At 36.8% G+C, this 26,936-nt stretch overlaps 1 protein-coding gene across 4 annotated transcripts in view; it reads left to right on the top strand.

Annotated features, from left to right (window-relative positions):
* Positions 1-26,936, top strand: part of CCDC171 (coiled-coil domain containing 171) — a gene marked incomplete at both ends in the record, with an annotated part of 323,708 nt that overhangs the window by 54,088 nt on the left and 242,684 nt on the right. For all 4 annotated transcript variants that reach the window (XM_080709193.1, XM_080709192.1, XM_080709191.1 and 1 more), the window contains one exon: positions 5,390-5,536. In XM_080709193.1, coding sequence (XP_080565319.1) covers positions 5,390-5,536 — 147 coding nt within the window. The remainder of the gene's footprint in view (positions 1-5,389; positions 5,537-26,936) is intronic.

The following is a 26,936-nucleotide window of genomic DNA, read 5'->3' as shown; positions in this document are numbered from 1 at the left end:
GCTGATGGTTCTTTGTACTGGGCTATGTATTCAATGCTTCTGCAGGCAGAATAAAACTCTGCCTTAGCCTTCACTTCCTTCTCTTGCATAAAACCTTGAGATGAGAGCCTGGGACTTTCCTGGGCATATACAAAACCTTTTATTTGCATGGCATTCTGGATTGTAGAATATGTCAGAGCTTTTCCAAGGCCCTATGGATATCTTATAACTCAATTTTTTTTTTCTTTTAAGGTTTCTGGCCAGCTTTTCTTTTTTCCTTTCCTTTTTTTTTTTTTTTGTAGTACTGGGGATTGAACCCCTCCAAGCTACACCCCTACCCCCCTTTTGTTTTCTGAAACCAGGTTGCTGAGAGTCTTACTACATTGCTGAGCCTGCTCTTGAATCTGTGATTCTCTTGTGTCAGCCTCCCAAATACTGGGATTGCAGGCATGTGCCACCATGCCTGGATTTTTATCAGCTTTTTGTTAGCCTCAGGTGGTATCTCTGTCTCAGATATCTGTGAGATTCACACCTGCAAGGCAAATGCTCTGCCACTGAGCAACATCCTCAGTCATCCTACCAGCTTTTTTTTTTTTTTTTGGTGGTACTGGGGTTCCTGGAAACCCTTCTATCTCCGGGCTACACTCTCAGACCTATTTTTTATAACAGGGTCTCTTAAGCCAGCACGGCTGGCTTCGAACCTCCGTGATCCTCCTGTCTCCGCCTCCCAAGCGCGGGGATTACAAGTGTGCGCCACCATGCCTGGCCCTACCAGTGTTCTGGAAGGGACTTTTGGGGAAGGCCAAACTCATTCTGCCTTCCTTCTCCCAGTGTAATAATGCACCAATGCATTTGTACCAGTGTAGAAATGGAAATTATTTAAGGAGAAATAAACTTGAAAAAAACCAGTCAAGGTGATAACTTTGTATGCAGCTGTTTGATTTTAGAATCTGAGTAGTGATGAACCTCTGTAAGTCTGACTTGGATAAAAACTTATGATGGTGTTTAAAAAAAGAGTGATGTTGAGCAAGGGGCTTTTCACTTATGATCTTCACTATAGGATCATATAGCTGGATATATGAAGAAGAAATATACATATATTATTTTTATTCTACCAACTAACTTAAGAGGTAGAAAGTAGAAAGCCCGAGTAGTCTATAACTATTAAATAGATTGAGTCACTGTCAAAACCCAGGTTCATATTAATTAATTAATTAATTAAAAATTTTTTTGTGGTACTAGGGGTGGATCCCAGGGGCTTTCTACCTCCAGGTTATACTCCTAGACCTATTTTATACTTTATTTGGAAACAGGGTCTCACTACGTTGCTGAGAGCCTCACTAAGTAGCTGAGGCTGGCTTTGAACCTGTGCCATCCTCCTGTCTCAGCCTCCCAAGTGCTGGGATTACAAGCGTGCACCACCATGCCTGGCTCTCATATTAATTTATTAATGAATAAAAATATATTAATATATTAATTAATAAAAAGAAATATTCAAGAAGCAAATAAATTCCAGAGAATGGAAAAATCTTGATAACAATCAGATACTGAACTGACAAGAATACAAGAAAAGCTGATTATAGCTAATCTCACTCATGAGTATACATATAAAAATATTATACATAGCATTTGCCAACCAAGTGTAGCAACATTTAAAAAGATAAAAATAAGCCGGGTGTGGTGGCACACACTTGTAATTCCAGCATTTGGGAGGCTGAGACAGATGGAGGAATGCGGTTTGCAGACAGTCTCAGCTACTTCGTGAGGCCCTTTACAACTCAGTGAGATCCTGTTTCCAAATAAAGAATAAAAAAAGGCAGGCGTGGTGGCGCAGGCTTGTAATCCCTGCAGCGCTGGCTTAAGATACCCTGTTTCCAAATAAAAAGTATAAAAAATAGGTCTGGGAGTGTAGCTCGGAAGTAGAAGGGTTTCCAGGAACCTGAGTACCACCACCAATAAAATAAAATAAAATAAAATAAAATAAGAATAAAAAAATAGGGCTGGGGGTGTAGTTCGAAGGTAGAATGCCCCTAGGTTCCATCCCTAGTACTGCAAAAAAAAAAAAAAAAAAAAAAAAGATAAAAATAAACTTGGCATAGTGTTGCACTTATATAATCCCAGTATTTGGGAGGTTGAAACAGGAGGATCGCACAGGTTTGAAACCAGCCTCAGCTACTTAGTGAGGCTCTCAGCAGCTTAATGAGACCCTGTTTCCAAATAAAATATAAAAAAAGTACCAAAAAAGATAAAATATTAAAATACTTTATATAATAAATGTTAGGAAAGTTGAACAGTAGAAAATCAGTATAACTTAACTCAATATAGTCAATTAATTTAATTAATGTAATACATTTTGTGGATAGAGAATTCCTGAAAAATCTACTATCTGGGGAAAGTTTTTTCTATAGAAATATGTATGTCTTTGCATGTGTGTTTATATCTGCATTCAAGAATGAAGGGCAACTCTTATGTATTGTTAAGAGGCTTTCTGATCTCTGCATGGAAAATATGATTGATCAGTCTATTTCATCTATATTCTTGAAATACTTATTGTAAAGCTGTTTGGGAAATAGTATTTAATATAGGCTAAGTATCATAAAGGTTAATCTTACCAAAGTAAAAATAATAAGCTATAATTTATTTTCCAGATTTTTATCTTCCAAATTAAAAAAATATATTGAGTTCAAACTCAGGAAAACATGGAAATGTTACTTATTTAGTATAATGGAATTTAGAAAGATAATGGTTGTCTTTTTATACTGTTTATCAATAAAATGGCAACTACAAGTCACATTTTCTTTTACTTTTCTGTACTCAGCTGTTTCTTGGTACTGCTGGGGCTCCAAAACAGGGCCTCATGCATGCCAGATATGCTCTCTACCATTGAGCTATACTTCCCGTCCATCTTGAATAATTTTTTTAACTTTTTTTTGTGGCACTGGGGATGGAGGGGCATTGTACCTCCGAGATACACACCAGCACTATATTTTAGTCTTTGTTTTTTGAAACAGGGTTTCACTAAGTTGTAAAGGGCCTAAGTAGCTGAGGGTGTCCGTGAACTACGATCCTGAGGTCTATGCCTCCCGAATGCTGGGATTACAAGCGTGCGCCACCATTCCCAGCTTTTTTACATTTTGTTTTTATTTCAAGTTGTTTGGTTTATTAGTGATTAACTTTGTGGATTGTTGCTGTTTATTTATATTAAAGTATGTATTGTTTCTAGTGGATGATTGAAAGTTGGAGGTTATATATTTGTAAATATATATATTTATATTATATATATAAATATAATATATAATATATATATTATATATAAATATATATAATATATATATTTATATATAATATATATTATATATTATATATATAATATAAATATATATAAATGTATATATATTGTGTGTGTGTGTGTGTGTGTGTGTGTGTGTTACTGGCAGTTGAACACTGAACTATATCCTCAGCCCTTTCTAATTTTTTTTTATTTTGAGACAAAGTCTCACTAAGTTTTTTAAGTTGGCCTCAAATTTATGATTTTCCTGTCTCATTCTCCCAAGTACTGGAAACATAGGTGTGTACCACTATGTCTGGCGGTAAGAAGGCATATTGAATTAATAGTATTTTATTCTTCTTTAGTGATTAATGTTTTTTAAAGGTGTTTTCATATATAAAAGTGGTGCTTTCAAAACTGCAGTCTTTATGATAGAGAATTATAGTGTCTGAAATGACTGGTGAATCTAGATTACTTAGAAAAATTCTTTTGACACATATGTTAAATTTATGTTTGAACTTTAAATAAAACTCAACTCTGATTTCTGAGTTTAATTGGAAGATGAAATATATTTAAATAAAAAGCTACCTTTGATTATTTTTCTTTTAGTAGTATAGCAAAGATTTGAAGACTTTTTGAAAATTAGTTTCCTTGAAATGAAACACAGCCCTCTAGTGGCTAGAATGTTAAGAGCCATAAGCATATAGCTTAAGTACCATGAGCTCACAAAAAATCTTACATAAACACCTCTCAAAAGTCATTATTACACATTCAATGTAATCATTCCTTATCACACAAAGGGACTATATACATTTTTATTACTAATTTTTTTTGTGGTACTGGGGATGGAACCCAGGGGCATTCTACCTTTGAGCTACACCCCCAGCCCTATATTTTTATTCTTTATTTTTTAAAATTCCATCATGTCTTGTCTATTTATTTATTTATTTATTTATTTATGGTACTGGGGGTGGAACCCAGGGGCTTTTCTACCTCTGGGCTATACTCCCAGACCTATTTTCTATTTTATTTGGAAACAGGGTCTCACTAAGTTGCTGAGAGCCTCACTAAGTAGCTGAGGCTGGCTTCGGACTTTTGTGATCCTCCTGTCTCAGCCTCCCAAGTGCTGGGATTACAAGCGTGCGCCACCACGCCCAGCCTTATTCTTTATTTTGAAACAGGGTCTCACTGAGTTGCAAAGGGCCTCACTAAGTAGCTGAGGCTATTCTTGAACTGTGATCCTCCTGTCTCAGCCTCCAAATGCTGGGATTACAAGCATGTGCCACCTTGCCCGGCTACTAAATTGTTTTAAAATTTTAATTAGGAGGTAGGCATTATATATGACAGTTGAACAGTAGTATTATGTAAATATTATATAAATAACCTTAGAGGTCTATGGAGCTAGCGTAATTCTAGTTTGTTATACACGTTTTCAGTTGTAACATGTACAGATCAACTTTTTTTTTTTTTTTTTTTTTTTTTTTTTTGGTGGTACTGGGGTTCCTGGAAGCCCTCCTTCCTCCGGGCTACACTCCCAGACCTATTTTTACATTTTTATTTGGAAACAGGGTCTCCTAAGCCAGCGCGCACGGCTGGCTTCGAACCTGCGCGATCCTCCTGTCTCCGCCTCCCAAGCGCGGGGATTACAAGCGTGCGCCACCACGCCCGGCCAGATCAACTTTTTGAATTGTAAAACTCTGGTAGTGCTTTTTTTTTTGGTACTGGGAATGGAACTCAGGGGCATTCTGCCTCCGAGCTACACCCCCAGCCCTATTTTTTTATTCTTTATTTTGAAACAGGGTCTTGCTGAGTTGCAATGTGTTGCAGAGGGCCTCAGTTAGTTGTAGCTAAGGCTGTCCTCAAACTGTGATCCTCCTGTCTCAGCCTCCCAACTGCTGGGATTTCGAGTGTGCGCCATCGCGCCCAGCTTGGTAGTGCTTTTTAACACACACACACACACACACACACACACACACACACACACATTATTAAACATTGCTGATAAACATTGAGGCTCTTCTGGCCTCTGTAGATTAATTTACTGTGATTAAAGCACAGATTTACTCTCTGCCTTTTGTAGAATAACTTTTAATCACTGATAACTTGTCAACTTGATTGATGCAATAATGAATTATTTTCCAGGAGCAAGATAGTGCTGTACAAAGTATGCACAAGAAAGTAGAACAATTAGAAACAGAACATATGGACTGCTCTGACCTTTTACGGCGGCAAACAAGTGAACTGGAACTCAGCACCCAACGAGAAGAGCGTCTTAGAAAGGAATTTGAGGTTTGTTTTATTCTTTTATGGCATATATATGTTATTCATGCAGTGACTTAAGGTTAGAAAAAACTCTACAAAAATATTAAACTAATTTTAGGGGGCATTTATATTGATATTTGGCTTCTTTGAAAACTTTTGTTCCTGGATGAAGTATTTTATATTTTGCTTCTATTTCTTTTCTTTTCCTTTTAATTCTTATAATCTTTTTTCCCCCCTCTTTTGGTACTAGAGGTTGAACCAAGGAGAATTCTACCTGTGAGCTATACCCCCAGCCCTTTTTATTTTGAAACAGGGTCTTGCAGAGTGCTGCGGTTCTTCTAAGTTGCTGAGGCTAGCCTTGAACCTGAGATTCTCCTGTCTCCCAAGACTGGGAGTTACATGTGTGAGCCATCACCCCCAGATTAACCTGTTAGTTTCTAAGAATTATTTCTCAAGCAATATTTAGAAAGCTTGAAAGTAATTTTTTACATTATAAGGCTGGGGAAGAAACAGGATACAACGTGCTATACATAGGTCTTAAGTGATAAAAGTAATATTAAATTCTAATTTTGTAGTTTTTTTTGTGGTATTGGGGATTGAACCCAGAGGCATTATACCTCTGAGCTATACTCCCAGCCCCATTTTGTTTTTTATTTTGAAATTAGGTCTTAATAAATTGTGGAGGGCCTCAATATGTTGCTGAGGCTGGCTATGACCTATGATCTTCCTTTCTCAGACTCCCAGGTACTGGGATTTTAGGTATGTGCCACCATGCCCAGCTGAAAATAACTTTAATCTTGAGAGAAATCTAATTCGTTTGTCAATTTTATCTCTTTTTGAAACTTTCTTTTTGTTTCTGGGAAATGAAAATGAAACAGTTCAATAGATAAAGAAGATTTTTGTTCTAAATATAATTGATAATCCTAATTAGGTAAATAAACATTTATAAAGAGTAATGTAAATTACTAGAGGTACTTACTTCTTAAACACACTGTTGTCATTTAACGTTGCCTTGGTAATTTTAGCTAGAGAAACATTTAAAGGGAAAAAATAAGTAAGAATAATAGCTCTTGGTGAGCTAGAGATATACCTCAGTGGCGGGCTCTTGCCTAGTATGCACAAGGCCTTGGATTTGATTCCCAACACTACAAAACAAAAAACAAACAAATTAGAGCTTTTGGAAGTGAGGTGTGATTCTTATTATTCTTAGTGATATGTTTATATCTCTGAGTAGTCCAGAAAATCAACTTTAAAATTACTGACACCGATAAAAATTCAATAGGGAAGCTACGCAGAAAACAACATATGTAACAATTATTTATATTCTTATATACCAGCAATAATCTGAAAACATATTACTGAAAAGGGTTTCTTTAGCACATGACAAATCTGGGAATATAATTAACAATAAGTACATTAAAATTATAAAATTTGAGCATCTTAAAAGAGAATGGCAAGACATTTTTGGAACAGTTAACACTTAAAGATCTATATCTTTTCTATATTATATTAATTGTTAGAGTGGTTCTATTTTAATTTCAATGGAATTATTTAGATTAATTTTTTTCTTCTGAGTATTGTAGGACATACTTATTATGAAAGCAAATAAACAAAATCATATAGGGATAACTTTACAGATTTGATTATGAAAGTCATATATAAGTAAATCCCCTACTTGCAACAAAATAAAGACAAATAACAAAATGAGAGAATCAGTACAGGAAAGAACAAATATCTCCATATCTTTTTTTTTGTTGTTGTTGGTACTAGGGGTGGAACCCAGGGGCTTTTCTACCTCCGGGCTATACTCCTAGACCTATTTTATACTTTTATTTGCAAACAGGGTCTCACTAAGTTGCTGAGAGCCTCACTAAGTAACTGAGGCTGGCTTCAAACTTGTGTGATCCTCCTGTCTCAGACTCCCAAGCGCAGGGATTATAAGCATGCACCACCATGCCCAGCGATTATCTCCATCTCTATTTTTATATCCAAATACCTACTATTTTTTGGGAATGGGGGCACATAACTATAATCCCAGTACTTGGGAGACTGAGACAGGAGGATTGCAGGTTTTAAGCCAGTCTCAGCAACTTAGTGAGACTCTCAACAACTTAGTGAGACCTTGTTTCAAAATAAAAATAATGTAGGGCTGGGTTCTATCCCCAGTAAACACAGACACACAGGCACACACACAGACACACACAGACACACACAGACACACACAGACACACACACACACACACACACACACACACCATGACCATGACCACAACCACCAACAATAGCAACACAAAACCTACCTGCTATTTGATAAAATAAAAGAAGAAAACTTTTTTTTTTTTTGTAGTACTGGGGATGGAACCCAGGGGCATTCTACCTCCGAGCTATACCTCCAGTCCTATTTTTTTTTTTTTTTTTTTTGGTGGCACTAGGGTGGAACCCAGAGGCTTTCTGCCTCCAGGCTATACTCCCAGACCTATTTTATACTTTATTTGAAAACAGGGTCTCACTAAGTTGCTGAGAGCCTCACTAAGTAGCTGAGGCTGGCTTTGAACATGTGTGATCCTCCTGTCTCAGCCTCCCAAGCGCTGGGATTACAAGCGTGCACCACCACACCCGGCTCAGTCCTATTTTTTAGTCTTTTTATTTTTTGAAACAGTGTCTCACTGAGTTGTGAAGGGCCCTGCGAAGTAGCTGAAGCTGTCCATGAATCGCGATCCTCCAGTCTCTGCCTCCCAAATTCTGGGATTACAAGCATGCTCCACCACACCTGGTAAAAGAAAACTTTTGTGGAACAAATCTACCAAAAACATCAGATAAGATATGAATGAAGAAATTCAGACCAATGAGAAATATATGAAAATACTCTATAAGAAAGACTATAATACTCAAAGTTCTAACATTAAAATAAAGAATGCTACTTATTCTCTTAAAGTTTCTGTGAACCTAAAACTTCTCTAAAACAAACACTAAAAAGGAAAAAAAAAGATGATACTCTCAAATGATGGTTAGTAAGGGTGTTAAAAATTTCCATACCTTGCTGGTGGAAATGGAAATTTATAATGCTTCTTGAAGAAGATCCATTTGGCAACTTTGTGGGAAAATCATCATATCCTGGGGCTTGTTTTCTCTTGCATGCACCACCTCCTCCCCCCTCCCTGCTGTACTGGGGATGGAACCCAGGGACATTCTACCTCTGAGCTACACTCCCAGCCTTCTTTCCTTTCTTTCTTTCTTTCTTTCTTTCTTTCTTTCTTTCTTTCTTTCTTTCTTTCTTTCTTTCTTTCTTTCTTTCTTTCTTTCTTCTTTTTGGTGGTACTGGGGTTCCTGGAAACCCTTCTACCTCCAGGCTACACTCCCAGACCTATTTTATACTTTGTATTTGGAAACAGGGTCTCTTAAGCCAGCGCGGCTGATTTCAAACCTGCGTGATCCTCCTGTCTCTGCCTCCCAAGTGTGGGGATTACAAGCATGCACTACCACGCCCATCTTGTATTCTTTATTTTGAAACAAGGTCTCACTAAGTTGCAGAGGGCCTCACAAAGTAGCTGAGGCTGTCCAGGAACTGAACCACAATCCTCCTGTCTCAGCCTCTCAAGTGCCGGGATTACAAGCATGCTCCACCACGTCCAGCTCTATACCACCTCTTTTCACTGCTCTCTAGAGCTATGGCCATTGTCCTGGGACATCTTAAATATCCCCTTTGTTGGATTCTGTTTTCTAGGCCCCATGTTGCTTTTATTTTAGTGGAGTAGACAGTTAAGTAGTTTCTAAAGAAAGGGCATATGGGAGCTGCATTTTTTTATGGTCTTGCATGTCTGAACATGTGTTTTTCACTAAAGTATTAGAGTAGATAAAATTTGCTAGATAATAGAGTTTTAGATTGAAAGCCATTATCTTGGAGTTTGAAGGCTTGCCTCACTGTTTTCCAGGTTCTTTGCTGTCGGGAAGCCTGATGTTACTCTAGTTTGTATTCCTTTATTTGTGACTGTTTTTTCACTCTTACTCTGTGAAAGTTTTCTTGGCCTTCCTTTTCATTATGGAAAACTTTAAAACATATATTAAGTAGAAGAGTGTAATAAGTCTAATGATACTCATTATGAGCTTCAGCAATGACCAATTTATGAACAATCTTATATTATTTATAGCTCTACTTTTCTTCTTCCCATATCACATTGAGAAATATTCCCAGACCAGACATCATATAATTTAACCATAAATATTTCTAAAGAGAGGTCTTTTATTTAAAGCCACATCCTATTTACTTCTTTATATTGAGACAGGGTCTCATGAGTTGCTCAGGCTGGCCTCAAACTTGTGAGCCTCTTACCTCCCACTCCAGACAGCTGGCCTGGCAGGTGTGCACCCTGTGGCTGGCTCTGGAGTCTCTCCATCTATTCCTTCTCCATTTGCAACTTTCTTTTTTCCTTGTAATGGATTTTTGGAGACATCAACTTAATTGTATTGAGCAGTTCCCACTAATTATGAAATTTCAGAACATCTCAAGCAATATTTCTTAATATGAATCTTACTCAATGTGCAAAACATCGGCGACCATTGTAGTCAGGAGACTCGTGGCTTTCTATTTGAGGGATTCTCTTGTATTCTGTTCAGTTTCCTCTCCAGGTTTTTTTCTGCTCTTTTTTGGGGGGGTTGGGGGAGGACTTTTCTTATTCAAGTTTAGACCAACAGGACTTATTCTAATTTTTTAAAAATATTTTTTATTGTCTTTCTATTTGTCTTATTGCTTATTGGGAGACTTACTTGAATTTACTTTCTAATTTTCTTTTCTTTTTTCTTTTTTGTGGTACTGGGGATGAAACCCAGGAGCATTCTAATTCCGAGCTTACACCCCCAGCCCTATTTTTTATTCTTTATTTGGAAACAGGGTCTCACTGGTTTGCAAAGGGCCTCACTAAGTAGCTGAGGCTGTCCACTATCCTTCTGTCTTAGCTTCCCAAATGCTGGGATTACAAGCATGTGCCACGCCCGGCTTACTTTTCAATTTCCTTTCTCTCTCTCTTCTTCACTTTCTTTCTTTTCCTTTCTTTTCTTTCTGTAGTAATAGGGATGGAACTCAGGGGCTTTCTAACCTTCAAACTACACCCCCAGTTTTATTTTTTTATTCTTTATTTTGAAACAGGGTCTCATTAAGTAGCTGAGGCTGTTTGCGAACCACGATCCTCTTTTCTCAGCCTCCCAAATGCTGGGATTATAAGCATGCGCCACCATGCCTGGTGTCCAATTTTCTAATTCAGTATTTTGTTTTCCTTTTTTTTTATGGTACTGAACATTGAACCAGGAGAATTCAGTCTTTGAGGTACACCCACAGACCTATTTTACTTTTTATTTGAAACAAATTCTCACTAAGTTGCTGAGATTGGCCATGAACCTGAGATCTTTTTATCTCAGCTTCCCAAGTACTGGAATTAGAGTCACACACCCCTACACCTGGCTGAATATTTTCTTTTCAATTTTTAATTTTAGAGAGCTCTTGCTTTCTATACCATTTTGATAGTATCCTTTCTCTATATTATGGCTGCAGTATTTATTTGTTTATTTATAAATATATGTTGGGAGTATAGGACATGTTTCTGGGTGCTTGAGGCATAACAGAGAACCGATCAAAGCTCCTTTCTTCTTGAAGTTGAGATTTTCTAGTCAGGAGAAATTATACATTAAGTCAAACAAATGTATTGCATGTTAGTTGGTGATAAGTGCTGTGGTAGAATATACATAACGGTGGACAGATCTTTTGTAGTTCATTGTAAGAACTCTTTTTTTTTTAAACTGATTGAGATAGAAAGTCACAGAAAAGTTTTTAACTGAGTAGTGACAGTGCCTGTTTAGTTTTTTGTTTTAAAAGCATTGTTCTGGATACTTTAAAAAAATAAGACTACAAGAGACTATTTAGGAGACTTGTAATAATCTAAATGAACAACTATGGCAGCTTATTTATTTCTTCATTTTTGTGGTGCTAAAGATCAAACATAGGCTGTTGTAAATGCGAGGCAAGCACTCTACCACAAACCACACCTTCAGCTCCAGATTCTGGTGTTTCTAGATTACTGTAGTAGTAGAGGAGGTGGTCAGATTTGGATGTATTTGGAAGATAGAATCAATGGTATATATTGATTAATAGGACCTGGGTTATGAGAGAAGAAGAAAAAGGAAATAGAGAATAATACTAGAGATTGTGGCTTGAGCAAATGGGTGAATGGCATTTCCATTTATTAAACTTGTAAAGAATATGGGTGGGGTAGATTTGGAAGAAATCAGGTTTTAGATATGTTAAATTTGTCTTGTGTGTTAGACATTCAGGTAGATATATTGAGTGGTTTTGGGAAACCTTACTTGTAGAGTGATAAAGGAATACATAAATGTTTCATTGAGCAATTTTGAAGTGTTACAATCTGTAGGTTTTTCTTTGTATTTTAGTTTATTAAAAAAGTGATCTGATATTTTTTGATTTGGTGGTTATAAGATACAAGAAGGAAACGGACCCTGGGAATTATACTGTTTAGTAGATAAACTTCTCTAGTGTTAGCCTGGTGCATTTCTGTTTTTCCATTTCCCTAGTGTAATTCTATGTTCAGTCTCTGGTTCAGATTAATTCTCTAGATTATAAACTTTCATTTTGTGTGAGAGTTAGGGACAGGTAATTGTTTGAAGGTCTAACTTCTCATCTTGATGATTTAAAAAATTATTCTTATTTGAGCTGGGTTTGGTGGTACATGCTTGTAATCCTGGTACTTGAGAGGCTGAGACAGGAGGATCACAGTTCTCAGACAGCCTCAGCTACTTAGTAAGGCCTTCTGCAACTTAGTGAGACCTTATTTCAAAATAAAGAATATAAAATAGGGCTGGGGGTATGTAGTTTGGAGGTAGAATGCCTCAGGGTTTAATCCCCAGTACTGCAAAAAAGAATTACTCATTTAATTTGCATATTATAAATTCATCTATTTAAGTTTCATTCATTGGTTTTTAGTATATTTACAATATGTGTGACCATTGCCACAGTTTTAGAACATTTAATCACCCTGATACGAAACTTCAAGCCCAAGGACTGAGGGTGGAGCTCAGTGGTAGGAACTTGCCTACTGTGTGTGAGGCTCTGGGTTCAATCACCAGTACTGAGGGGGTGGGCTAAAGAAACTTCATACCCATTGGCCTTCACTGTTCTATTTTCCCATGTCTCTGAGTCCTAAGCAACACCATTATAGATTTGCCTACTGCAGGCATTTAATATATGTGGATTTATAATATGTGGTCTTTTGTGACAGTTTTTTCACTTACTTAGCAAAATGTTTCCAAGCTTCCTCCCATGTTGTAGCATGTGTCAGTACTTCAGTGCTCCTTATGCCTGAATAGTATTCCATTATATACCACATTTCTGTATGCATTCACTAGTTCATGGATATTTGTGTTGTTCCTACTTTTGGGGCTATTAGTAATAATACTGCTCTGAACATGTATGTGCAAGTGTTTGTGTGAATACATTAGCCCATAGACCTGAGAACTGGATTTCTGAGTCACATGATTACTCTGTGTTTTGCTTTTTTTTTTCTTTTTTGTGGTGCTGGGGATTTGATCCAGGGGCATTCTACTTCCAAGCTACACCTGTGGCCTAATATTTTCCTTCTTTCTTTCTCTCTCTCTCTCTCTCTCTCTCTCTCTCTCTCTCTCTCTCTCTTTCTTTCTTTCTTTTTCTATGAACCCAGGGATGTTCTACCTCTGAGCTACACTCCCAGCCTTCTTTGATTCTTTTATTCTTTTATTTAGAAACAGGGTCTCACTAAGTTGCAGAGGGCCTCACTAAGTAGCTGAGGCTGGCCATAAACCTGTGATCCTCCTGTCTAGCCTCCCAAGTACTGGGATTACAAGCATGCACCACCATGCTTGGCTTACTCTTTATTTTAAAAGAAGGCCTCACGAAGTTGAAGGAGGGCCTCACGAAGTTGATGAAGCTGTCCATAAACCTGTGATCCTCCTGTCTCAGCCTCTCAAGTGCCGGGATTACAAGCCTATGCCACCAAGCCTGGCTACTAAAATTATTTTAATTGCCTTATGGTTGTGAAGTAGTACTAGGTAATAGTGATTTCTTTTTTGTTGATATAATATTTGATAGGTCAGTTTGACTCATTTGAAAAAGTGTTTGATGCCTAAACTTTTTAAGGTGTTTATAGATAACTCAAAATACTTTTTATTTTGTTTATTCATTTATTTTATTTTTTATCAAAATACTTTTTTCTGTACATATATAATTGCTGTGATATATTTTTTATTATTTTGTGTTGTAAGCATAAAATTAGTTCAGACTAGTTTTATTTGTACTGTATGGTTTTTCTTAGCTACTTGGTAAATATTTTTCATAGTGCCGTTTTTTTTTTTTTTTAATTTGCAGTGCTGGGGATTGAACCCAGGGGCATTCTACCTCCAAGGTATACCCCCAGCCTTATTTTTTATTCTTTATTTTGAAACATGGTCTCATTGAGTTGCAAAGGGCCTCACTAAGTAGCTGAGGCTGTCCATGAACCGCGATCCTCCTGTCTTAGTCTCCCAGATGCTGGGATTACAAGTGTGTGCCGCCACAGCGGGCTAGATAGTCTCATTTTTATTCTATTTATAAGAAGTGGGCAGATATAATCTTCTGACTTACCTGTAATTCTTCATATTTAGACACCTTTAAATTTTTGCCATATATTTAAGTGAATGTATTTTTTTTATGTTTGTGTGGTATTAGGGATGGAACCCAGGGAGGCATTCTACCTTCGAGCTACACTCCCAGCTCTATTTTTTTGTCTTTTTATTTTGAAACAGGGTCTCACTGAGTTACAAAGGGCTTTGCTAAGTAGCTGAGGCTGTCTATGAACTGCAGTATTCCAGTCTTAATCTCCTGAATGTTGGGATTACAAGCATGTGCCACCACGACCGGCTGTGAATGTATTTTTTATTAGCTGTTTGACCACATGGTGATGTAATAAACAAGAAGATAAATTTCTAGAGAACACTTCATGATGGTTTTACATTAAATTTTTGAGATATTAGCCACTAGTAGTTCTATGTATTTAAATAATTTTAGTAGTATTTTAAAAGAATTACATAGCCGGGCATGGTGGTACCTGCCTATAATGCCAGTACTTGGGAGGCTGAGACAGGAGGATTACAGGTTTGAGGACAGCCTCAGCAAGTAGTAGGACTATCATCAACTTTGCAAAATCCTGTTTCAAACTATAAATAAAATAGGAGTGGGGGTGTAGTTCAGAGGTAGAATGTCGCTGGGTTCAGTCCCTAGTACCCCTCCCCATACACACACACACACACACACACACACACACACACACACACACAATTACGCTAAGATAGGATAACAAAGAAAAAAATTGTTAAAATTTTAATTTAATAGAATACATTTTTAATACCAGTAATATCAAACTAAAGCAACTGATAAAATAGGCATTTAGCCTAATAAAGGTTTTGAATTTTAGTTAAGCTTTTTAACAGATGCTTTTTCATTAAAGATGATTTCTTTATGTGCCTGGGCTAAAGAAGTAAGAGTGTGTGTGTGTGTGTGTGTGTGTGTGTGTGTGTGTGTGTAAAATCTGATAAGCCAAATACCATTGTGTGGCTTAATCACTGTAACATGGATCAATGGTTTCTTAGATTAAAAAAAAAAAACCAAAACTACAAACAAACTCCCAGTCCAATTTTATAAATGTGGTGTTGGATACCATAGAATCAAGGGAAAAGTGAACTGGAAAAAGAAATATCTATGACTTTTATAAACCTCTTTACAACTAGGGGAGTTTATTATCATGGGAAATAAGCCTAACTCAATAAGAAAAGAGAAAAGAGATGATGCAAACCCAATTCAGAGAGAACCGTGGCGTCTCTTGTAGATTACTGTGAAGGGAACAGTCTTTGCAAATAAATTCTGAATTGCTTCTGTCAGTCAGATGCTATGTTATAGTAACACAGAAGGGCAGAAGATAGTTTTTATATCTAAATGTGTACTCTAGTCAAGTTAAAATAAAAGAAAAATCTATTTCACTTCATATTGTTCACGAAGGCACCCTTGAATAACTCATCTTTCAAAGCTGTTGTGTGCTGGTAGGGATTGTTTTAAAATGCACATTTGTGTTGATTGTGAACTGTGAAGTAGGTAAATGATGAAATCACCTGAATTACATTGTTATACTTATAAATCCTGCATATTTAAATACAACATTTTATGCTTATTTAATAGATTGTGAAATTGGAGGGTCACTTGAAAATTTGTTAGGGAGTGATGCTTTTGTTGTGAAACAAGGTAAAAACAATTCATAAAGAAGCTAAGGTAGTTTGTTACGATGCTAAACAGAATTTGTTGCTCATATTTCCCATTTTATTATATGTGGTTTCTTTTTTTATGCCTCAGAGTAATAGAATGTTTCCCAGTAAACTGCTTTGTAAGTTGAGTGATACACTTCATTATTCATTCCTCGCTGAATGGGAAATTGGCATGTTCTCCAGTTCATTCTTGATGTTGTCTCTTGCATGATATTGTCGCTTGCATGTATCCTTTCTGAAACTGTTATGGCTTTGATTATTGCCATCCTAAGTGACTTTAATTTTGTTTCCTACCCTCAGAACTGCAGTTAACAATGGTCAAGATTACTGGCATAATGAATTTTTTGCAGTACCGGGGATTGAGCCCAGGGGCATTCTACCTCTGAGCTACACTCTCAGCCTTATTTTTTATTCTTTATTTTAAAACAAGGTCCACAATAAGTTATAGAGGGTCTCACTAAGTAGCTGAGGCTGGCTGTGAACCTGTGATCCTCCTGTCTCAGCCTCCCAAGTAATAGCATTATAGATGTGGGCTACCACACCCAGCTTGAAATTACTGTGAATTTTAGAGTAAGGATTAAGTAATCCTATTTATGTAAAATAGAAGACTGAGGAAAAGAAGTACAATTTGGCTATTAACAAAACAGTTACAAATGAAATATTCATAGCAGAGGAATTAAGGAATGCCCCCTATAGGCCTCTCAATCCTCCCCACAGCAGTCTTGCTTTCTCTCAGTGGAAATGCCTGTGGAAGCGTCAGCACCCAGCTGGGCCTTTCGGGTAACAGCCCAGTATGGTGTCTGGCACGCAGCAAGGTACTTTAAATGTGATACTCTCCTATTTGGGTGACTCAGGCAGTAGAATAAATATCAATGAGGTTATCATGAAAAGGTACAAACCTATTCATTTGTTTTAAATAGTATTTTAAGTTTCTTCATTTCAGAAGAATTTGTTGAGTGGGACTGAATATAGATATAATATGTTTGAAATTCTGTGAGGGTAGAATTCAGTGGACTGGATTTTCCTGATGAGGCAGTCAGCTATTCATCTTTACACAGAAGTTCCCATGAGCTGAGTCACAAAGCTGCATTAATTTTTCCTGTGAGGAGAGTTGTCTTTTCCTGTATGCTGTGTTGGCAACGGGGAAGTAGGAGAGCTACTGATGAATGAACGAACATAAATACCCTTCGAACTAGAACGCCTTGTTAAGATGTAAAATATTATATACTATATTGTGTAGGCCTCCTTCATATAACAGCATATTGTTGTAAAAGTCAAATAAGAAAGTACATAAGACTCGTTTGAACACTGTAGAGTATTAATATTCAACTGTGGTAGAATATTAATATTCAACTGTGGGACTTAGATCTGTGACAATGTAAATATACTCCTATAGAAGTGACAATTAGTAATATAAATGCTTATTAAAGAGCCCAAATTAAAGGTCACACTAATTGAATAATATTACTTTTAAGATATTTGATTAGAACAAGGATGATAAATAGTAAAGGACTCACCGATTGTTCTTAGCTCTGACCCTTCGATATATGGCTCTGGTTAAGTGCTACGGTACTATGATGCTTCTGATTTTCAAATAATTGGAAACTTTGATCCTTTGAGGTATCTTTTTTGTTAATAAAAATAATATAAGACCTTTAATTTAAGAGCTCAAAATATAGTGAATATCACTTCACCACAGGTGAGAAATAAGCATTGTAGTTAAATGTTAATGCATGTATAATAAATTATTTATAGTAATTAAATATAACAAAATAAAATATACTTAGCATTAAAATAGCCATATAGAATTAGTCAGTCTATGGTGCTTCTTAGAAGCATCTTTTAAAAGATAGATTATTACCATACTGGTTATTTGTGAAATTGTCAGATGATAAAACCTGCAAGTATACTTAAATAAAGACATGTAATTTTTATACAAGTGGTTAGACATTCTGGAATAAGCTTTGTACAATTGATTAGGAAACAATGCTATATAATACATAACTGAGAAATTGCCAAATAGTATATACTTGTGATATTTCCTCTCCTATTTTTTTTTCTAGCTATTTTGTTTTACTTTATCTCTTATTGGTACTAGATGTTGAACCCAGAAACATTCAATCCTTTATTTACACCCCAGTTCTACTTTATATGTAGTTTAATTAATTGATTTTTGCATTTTTATTAATTAATTAATTTTTTGGTACTAGGGATTGAACCCAGAGGGATTCTACCTTCATGCTATACCCCCAGTCCTACTTATTTTTTGTTTGATCCAAACATGATCTTGGTAGGTTGCTGGGAGTCTCACTATGTTGCTGAGGCTGGCTTCAAACCTGCAATCCTCCTGTCTTGGCCTCCCATATAAAAAATGTGTTTCTGCTCGACTAATCCCTTCAAATTAATATATATCTTTTTAAGCCAAATATATTGTATCCAAGAAGGAAAGAATGTAGAACTGTGGGCTTTTGTTTGTTTTTGCTGTATTTCAGCACGTTCATTGTACACATATGTTTTCATAACATTTGTGGAACCTTTGAAGTAGGCCCGTGGAAGTTGTAGAAACAAATGTGGTATGGGAAACATCTGGGTATGTGTGGTCAGTTTCACTGCTAAATTGGAGTTGTCATCTCACGCCTGGTTTATAATAAAGTAACATGTACCAAAGGGTTGGGCAGGACACATGTGTTCTCTACATTGCCATTTTAAAGACTGAAAACTTAGTTTTCTTCAGTATTACAAATTATGTAATTGTGCTTAATGTGAAATTTTTTTGAAAAATTTTTTGCAGTACTGTGGATGGAACCCAGGGGCATTCTACCTCTGAGCTATACCCCTAGCCCTAATTTTTATTCTTTATTTTGAAACAGGGTCTTACTGAATTGCAAAGGGCCTCACTAAGTAGCTGAGGCTGTCCGCAACCGTGATCCTCCTGTCTCAGCCTCCCAAATGCTGGAATTACAAGCATGTACCACCACACCTGGTGCTTAATGTGATTTTTAATGAGATTTAAATCAGATGACAACAAAAAAGAGTATTAAAATAATCTGTTGTGCATGCGTATAATTCCAAAAATTGAGAAGTTGAGACAGAAGGATCACAGGTTTGAGGACAGTCTCAGTAATTTAGTGAAATCCTATTTCAAAATAAAAAATAAGGTTGTACACAACCGTAATCCCAGTATTTGGGAGGCTGAGACAGGAGGATTGTAGATTCAAAGCCAACCTCAGAAATGTAGGATTTCAGCAAGTTAGTGAGACCCTGTTTCCAAATTAAAAAAAAAAAAATAAGACTTGGGTTTCACCTGGAGGTAGAAGGCACCTGGGTTCTATCCCCAGTACAACAACAACAACAACAACAACAACAACAACAACCACAAAAATAGGGCATGGGATGTAGCTTGGAGGTAGAATGCCCCTAAGTTCAATCCTCAGTACCAAAAGAACAAAAACAAAACAAAACACAAACCAAAAAATTTTGGGCAGTATATTGTAGTAGGAAGGGACATGGCAACCAGTTAGTTAATATATGACAAAATATGTTATTAGTTTCCATTATTATTATTATTATTTTGATATTAGATTAAACCCATGGGCTTTTTACTTCTGAGTTATACCTCTACCCCTTTTTATTTTTAATTAATTAAAATTTTTTTTTTTTGGTGATACTGGGGTTCCTGGAAACCCTTCTACCTTGGGGCTACATTCCTGGACCTATCTTATACTTTTTATTTGGAAACAGGGTCTCTTAAGCCAGCACAGCTGGCTTCGAACCTGCGCGATCCTCCTGTCTCTGCCTCTCAAGTGCAGGGATTACAAGTGTGCGCCACCATGCCCGGCTTATTTTTAATTTTGAAACAAGGTCTTGCTAAATTGCTAAGGTTGTCAACTGAACCTGCGATCCTCCTGTCTCAGACTCCCAAGTGCTGGGATTACAGGTGTTTGCCACTACATTTGGCTAATTATTTTTCATTATATAATGAAGCCTGTTAGAGAACATACATAGCATAGTGTAATATATATTTATAATATGTGAGTTCATGTTGCGTGCTATATTTTAGGAATATGTTAGATTTTATGCTCTTGCTTTGTTGATTATATTAACAATAAGTGCCAATTAGACATCTGATGGATGCTGTACTAGTTCTCTTCTGCAGTATTACCGGAAAAGAATTTTTGTGTGTGCAAATAGCAAGTTGACGTTCCTTTAGCACCCTCTGCTGGACATAAGATTAGTTCATCAGTCTAAATGATTAAAAAATTTCACTAGGAAGGCTTTAATTATGTCTGTTGACAAAAACACACTTGTTGAGGGAGTTTGTTTAAATATTTAAATATTTTTTACTGTTTTTATTTACAGTTTTAGTGATAATAAGTATCATGTAAATTTGATTTTTTTTTGAACATTTGATTAAAAACAGGAAGGTGTGAAAATAGAGATTTTTATTTCTGGTTTATTGTTTCAACCTGTTTTGTTTTGTTTTTTGGTCTTGGGGATTGAGCCAGGGGCATTCTACCTCTGAGCTATGACCCCAGTCCTTAAATTTTGTTTTTAAAAATTTATGCAGGATTTCTTTAAGTTGTTGAGGGTCTTACTGAGAGTTGCTGAGGCTGGCCTTGAACCTGTAGTAGTCCTGCCTCAGTCTCCCAAGTACTAGGAACTCCAGGCCTGTGCTACCACAGCCAGCTTAATCCTGTTTGATTTTAATATAAGCAGGAAAAGAAACTTCATCTTAACTCTGAGTAGAAATCAGATAATTAATATGTTATAAACATAAAAAATGGAAAGGAGACATGGATCATGATTTTATCACAAAATCATTGAATATTTTGTATTTTAATAAATATATGACTTTTCAGTACTGAGGATAGAACCCCAGGGGCAGTCCACCCTTGAGTGACACCCCCATGCCCTATTTTTTTATTCTTTATTTTAAAACAGGATCTCACTGAATTGCAAAGGTCCTCATTAAGTAGCTGAGGCTGTCTGCAAACCACCATCCTCCTGTCTCAGTCTCCCGAATGCTGGGATTACAAGCGTGTGCCACCACACCTGGTTTAGATGAATAATTTTGATAAGAAAATTTACATGCTCAGCCGGGGTGTGGTGGTGCACGCTTGTAATCCCAGCATTTGGGAGGCCGAGATTGGAGGATCGCAGTTTGTGGACAGCCTCAGCTATTTAGTGAGGCTCTGTTTCAAAATAAAGAATTAAAAAAAAAAATAGGGCGGGAGTGTAGCTTGGTGGTCGAATGCCCCTGGGTTCTATAACCAGACCCACAAAAGAAGAAAAAAGAAAAAAGAAAAAGAAGAAAACTTACATGCTTCTTTGGAATTTGAAAAAAACTTTTAACATTGTTAGACTGGCTTCTTTCCTTTATCTGCCTTTTAAAAGCTTTTGTTGGTGCGTACTTGTAATTCCAGAAAAATTTGGGAATCTGAGACAGGAGAATTGTGGTTCATGGACAGCCTCTGCTACTTAGTGAGGCCCTTTGCAACTCAGTGAGACCCTGTTTCAAAATAAAGAATAAAAAATAGGGTTGGGGGTATATCTTGTAGGTAGAATGTCCCTGGGTTCCACCCCCAGTACCACAAAAAATTAAAAAAAAAAATCAAAAGCTTTTATTCTCAATACGTATGGGCTTTTTTTTTTTTTGAGACAGATTGGCAAGTCTTATTTATAGAATTGAAGACAAGCACACTAGATACTGACAAAATTGATATTAATTCTCTAAGGGCAAATTTTTCCTGTAGGATTTACATAAATAATTTTTTATTAGTGTTTGGTCCACCTAAGTTGATGTTTTCTTGTCTGATCTGAACATAAGAATTTCCCTGCTATTATATTTACCGTGCTTTATACCTACAACCTCCAGGGGTCTCTTGTTCTAAAGATGTAAGGTTAGTATTTAGAAGGAATTTTTATTTTATATTTATTTTTATTTTTGGCGGGTCTGGGGATGGAACCCAGGGGCATTCTACCTCCGAGCTACACCCTCTGCCCTATTTTTTTATTCTTTATTTTGAAACCGGTCTCACTGAGTTGCAGAGGGCCTCACTAAGTAGCTGAGTCTGTCTGTGAACCACGATCCTCCCAGTCTCAGCCTCCCGAATTCTGGGATTATAAGCGTGCCCCACCACGCCCAGTTTAGAAGGAATTTTTAAAATAATGGGCGTCAAGCTGTGGGTGTTGGCGCATGCCTGTAATTCCAGAATTGGGAGGCTGAGACAAGAGGATTGCAGGTTTGAGGAGAGGCTCAGTAAGTAGTGAGACTCTCATCAACCTAGTGAGACCCTGTTTCAAAAAAAAAAAGTAGTGGTAGGGGTGTAGCCTGGAGGTAGAATCTCCCTGGTTTAAATCCCCAGAGCCACAGACACACACACACACACACACACACACACACACACACACACACACAATTATAGGCATCTGAAGTTTAAGTTAGGTGTTGTCACTTCTTTAACATTATCTTGGTTATTCCACTTAGGAATTACTTTGTTCTGTGTGTGTGTGTGTGTGTGTGTGTGTGTGTGTGTGCACGTGCATTCATGCCAGTGCCATAAAATTCACCCTTATAGAGTGTATAATTCAGCGATTTTTAATGTATTCATAAGGTTGTACAACTATCACCGTCAGTTATAGAATGTTTTTGTTATCCCAATAAGAAGCCTCACATCCACTAGCAGTTGATACCTCTTCTCCTCCCCCCTTCTCCCTCTAGTCTCTGGAAAACACTAATATACTTTCTGTCTCTATGGATTTGCCAGCTTGGAACATTTAATATAAATGAGAGCATACAATTTCTGCCTTTTGTGTCTCCCTTATTTCATTTTTTATGTACATTTCCAAGGCTTATCCATGTCGTAGCATGTAGCTGAATAATATTCCATTATATGGATGCCCCACATCTTGTTTATCCATTAATCAGCCAATGGACATTTGAATGTTTTCCATCTTTGTCTGTTGTGAAAAATGCTGCTTTGAACTTTCATGCATAATTTTTATTTGTTTTTATTTCTCTTGGGTATTTATGTAAGAGTAGAATTACTGGGTCAAATAATAAAGCTGTGTAACTTTTTCAGGAATTTCCAGGCTTTTCCATGCAGTGGAACCATTTTACATTTTTTTTTTCGGTTTTTTTTTTATTGGTGCAGTGTATTCATACATCATAGTAGGATACATGCTTTTGTAGACATACATGCACACTTTTTCCAGTCAGCCCCCACCCAATCCCCACCCCATTCTCTCCCTATCCCTCCCTCCCATGCTTGGCTTAGTAGTTGACATCTAGTATTATGGCAATTTATCTAAAATTAAAAATGATAATCTCACATAACAGTTTCATTTGTCTGATACCAAGCTTTTGATGACTTAAAGATAACATTTCAATATTTCTTTTTGCTTTCTTTCTTACCAGAGAATATTTTTTTTCTATTTTTTAGGTGAAACTATCATATATTTATATATTTATTTTTCAGAAAAAATCTATTCTAATATGGAATATGGACTCTAGGTACCCAAAATGATCTTAAAAAAGAACAAAGCTAGAAGATATATATTTTCTGATTTCAAACCATATAAAGCTACAATAATTGAAACAGTGTAGTACTATTCTAAAGGCAGATATATAAACCATTGGAGTTAAATAAAAGCCTAGAGCTAAATTCTTCCCTATATTGTCAAGTTATTTTTGACAAGGTTTCCACGAACATTTGGTGGTGGAAATATTAATCTTTTAACTAAATATTGTTAAAAATAATAATTACATGGAAAAGGATAAAATTGGACCCTTACCTAATCCCATATACAAATATTAACTCAAAATAGATAATAGACCTAAATATAAATCTTAAGACTATAAACTTTTAGGAGAAAATCTGGGTCATTAAACCTCACAACAATGAAATTGGCAGTGATTTCTTGGTTATGATTTCAATGGCACAGGCAACAGAGGAGTATACAAACTCCCTAAAAAAAATTGTATATCCAAAGACAATGTAAACAGAGTTAACAGTTACTAATAGAATGGGATAAAATATTTCCAATTGCTATATCTGAAGGTATATTAATATTCCAACTAGAAATCCTAAAAATTAACAACAATAAAGGCAAACAATACCCTTTAGAGATAGGTAAAAGACTAACATAAATAATGAATCTCCACAGATAACCAATCTTAGTTGTCTGTTGGATGGAAAATCTTGTTTCTCTAGTTCTGGAGTGTGTTACCTATTTCTTCTTTGTAGTTAATCTCTTTGAGTATTTTCTCTAGTGCTGGTTTTGAAGACATAAATTCCTTCAGTTTCTGTTTGTCATGGAAGCTTCTTATTTCTCCATCTAATTTGATAGAAAGTTTTGCTGGGTAGGAAATTTTTGGCTGGAAGTTGTTTTCTTTCAGAGTTTGGAATATGTTACTCCAAGCCCTTCTGGCTCTCATAACTTGGTTTGGGAAGTCTGGAGTGATTCTAATTGGTTTGCCTCTGAATGTCACTTGGCCCTTTGCTTTTGTTGCCTTTAAGATTCTCTGCTTGGCTTCCACATTGGTCATTTTGACAATTATGTGGCGTGGGGATCCTCTTCTCCGATCCTGTCTAAAGGGAGTTCTATAAGTTTCCTGGACCTCCGTATCGACCTCTTGCTCTATGTCTGGAAAATTTTCTGCTATTACTTCCTTGAAGAGATTGTTGATCCCTTTGGTTTCACTTTCTTTTCCCTCCTCTATTCCAATTATTCTTAGGTTAGCTCTCTTAAAATGGGCCCATATTTCTTCAATATCAGATTCCTGCTGTCGGATATTTTTTCCTAGATTAGAAACTATGCGTTCATTTTTGGATTGCTCATCTTCTAAGAGCGAGATTCTGTTCTCCATGTGTTCTAATCGGTTGTTTGTGCTTTGAATTGAGGACTTTACTTCATTAATTGCATCATTTATCTCTTTTTGGCTCTCTCTGAGTTCTTTTTGAAGCACCTCTATTATTTCTACAGTTATTCTCCTGATTTGATCTTCTAGAAATCTCTGATTTCCAGTTTTATTGGGTTCTGATGTTGTGGGGTTGTGGGCATTTATTGCTCCAGTATTATTCCTCTTTCCCATGATTTCCGATGTTTGTGCCTTCTCTGGGTTCTTCCCTTGGGTCACTATGACTTCACTTAAGGTGTTCTGGATCTCGAGTCAGTAGTATCTCAGACCCCACTACTCCTTTACTGGGTTGTATCACAGAGTCTCCGACCCAGAGATTCGATAGAGGCTGCTTTAGACTGTGGGGGGTGCCAGGTTGCACGTTCTCCTGTGGTGTGATATCTCTGTCACCGCCCCTCCCCCACTGGGTCAAGACCCAGGGAGTACAGTACTGGGATTTCTCCGCTGTGGCCCGCAATTTGACTCACTGTTCTTGAGTACGCAAATGTAGCTGTACTGGCCTCGCTGAATTCGGTGTTGCTGCTGCCGGTGGCAATATGGCACCGCTGCTATGCCCTCGTATGTGGGGCTGGCGTTTTTCTTCTTGGTTTTGATTTCCACTCTGAATCCCTGCAGCATGTGCCTAGCTCGGTCACTGGGAGCTTTAGATGCTCTCTGCGCGGAGAAATCCCGCCTGGCTGTTCCGCAGTGGCTCACCTCCGCTTGCTGTAGCCGTCCCATGAATTCGCCGGTGCCGCCGGCAGTATAGCGCTGCTGCCGCGTCTGCAGTGTCCTCGGGCGTGAGGCCGGTGTATCTCCTCTGTGGCTCTGTTCTCAGTCCGCTTTCTCTCTGGAGCCTGGTGATTTTTTGTTTCACTGGTGATGGTGTTTTCTGGCTATGAAAGGCGCTGATTTTGTGGTAATGGAGATTTGTTGTTAGCGGGGCTCTTAAGCCCCGCTTTTCTCGGTCGCCATCTTCCCGGAAGTCGATCACCATTTTACATTTTCACCAGTAATATATAAGGTTTTCAGCTTCTCCACATTCTTACCAATACTTGTCATTTTCTGTTTTTTAAATTATAGTCATCTTAGTGGGTTTGAAGAAATGACTCTTTGTGGTTTTGATGTACATTTCCCCAGTGATTAATAATGTTGAGCATCATTTCATATACTTTTTGGTATTTTTCATGTTCTCTTTGGATAAATATCTATTCAAGTTCTTTATTCATATTTTGATTAAAGTGTTAATTAAACACAGGGACCTTCTACTCCTGAGCTACACCCCATCCTTTTTTCTTTTTTAATTTGAGACAGAGTCTTGTTAAGTTGCTGAGAGTCTTCTAAGTTGTTGAGCCTAGCTTGGAACCTGTGATCCTTCTGTCTTAGCCTCCAGTGTACTGGTACTAACAGCCTGTGATTTTCCTATCTTAGCCTCCCAAGTACTGGGATTAAAAGTATGCACCACCACACCTGCCTGATTTATCTTAATATATCAATCATTGGATAGAAATTAATTTAGGAACACTCAGGAAAACTGTAGTATTTCTTAAAATATTCAGTATATACCTACCATTTGACACAGTCATTCCACTCTTTACTCCAGAGAACAGAAAGTGTGCATATACAAAGATTTGTGTACATAAATCATAGCAGCTTTATTTGTAATAGCCCAAACTGGAAACAGCTCAAATGCACATCCACACATAAACAGAGAAACCAGTTGTGATATATAAATACAGTGGAGCATTATTTAACAGCAAAAAAGAATGAACTCTTTGTGTGGGCAACCATTTGAGTGAAATTACCAAATACTTATTCAGGAGGAAAGGAATTAGGCAATAGAGAGTCTACATTATAAGATTCACTTTATATAAAATTCCAGAAGATACAAATTGCTTTATAGTGTCAGAACAGACTAGTTGTTACTTGGAGATAGGAATAGAGGAGTGACTGGAAGATAGCATTATTATCAAGGTACACAGAATTCTTTGTGATGGAAGTGTTTTTCATCTTGATTGCATCAGTGATTTAATGGGTGTGTATATATGTAAAGTTTATCAAATTGCATAATTTCAATGTGTGTAGGTTATATATATAAATTGTACTGTATTAAAACTTAAAGCAAAAGAAAGCAGGTTCTAAAGCATTCTTACTGAGCATGATTTTATTTTTTATTATTTATTTTTTGGTGGTACTAGG

This window comes from Muscardinus avellanarius (genome assembly GCF_963383645.1).
Source record: "Muscardinus avellanarius genome assembly, chromosome: 13".
Lineage (NCBI taxonomy): Eukaryota > Metazoa > Chordata > Mammalia > Rodentia > Gliridae > Muscardinus > Muscardinus avellanarius.
This window is presented reverse-complemented; position numbering and strand designations above follow the sequence as displayed.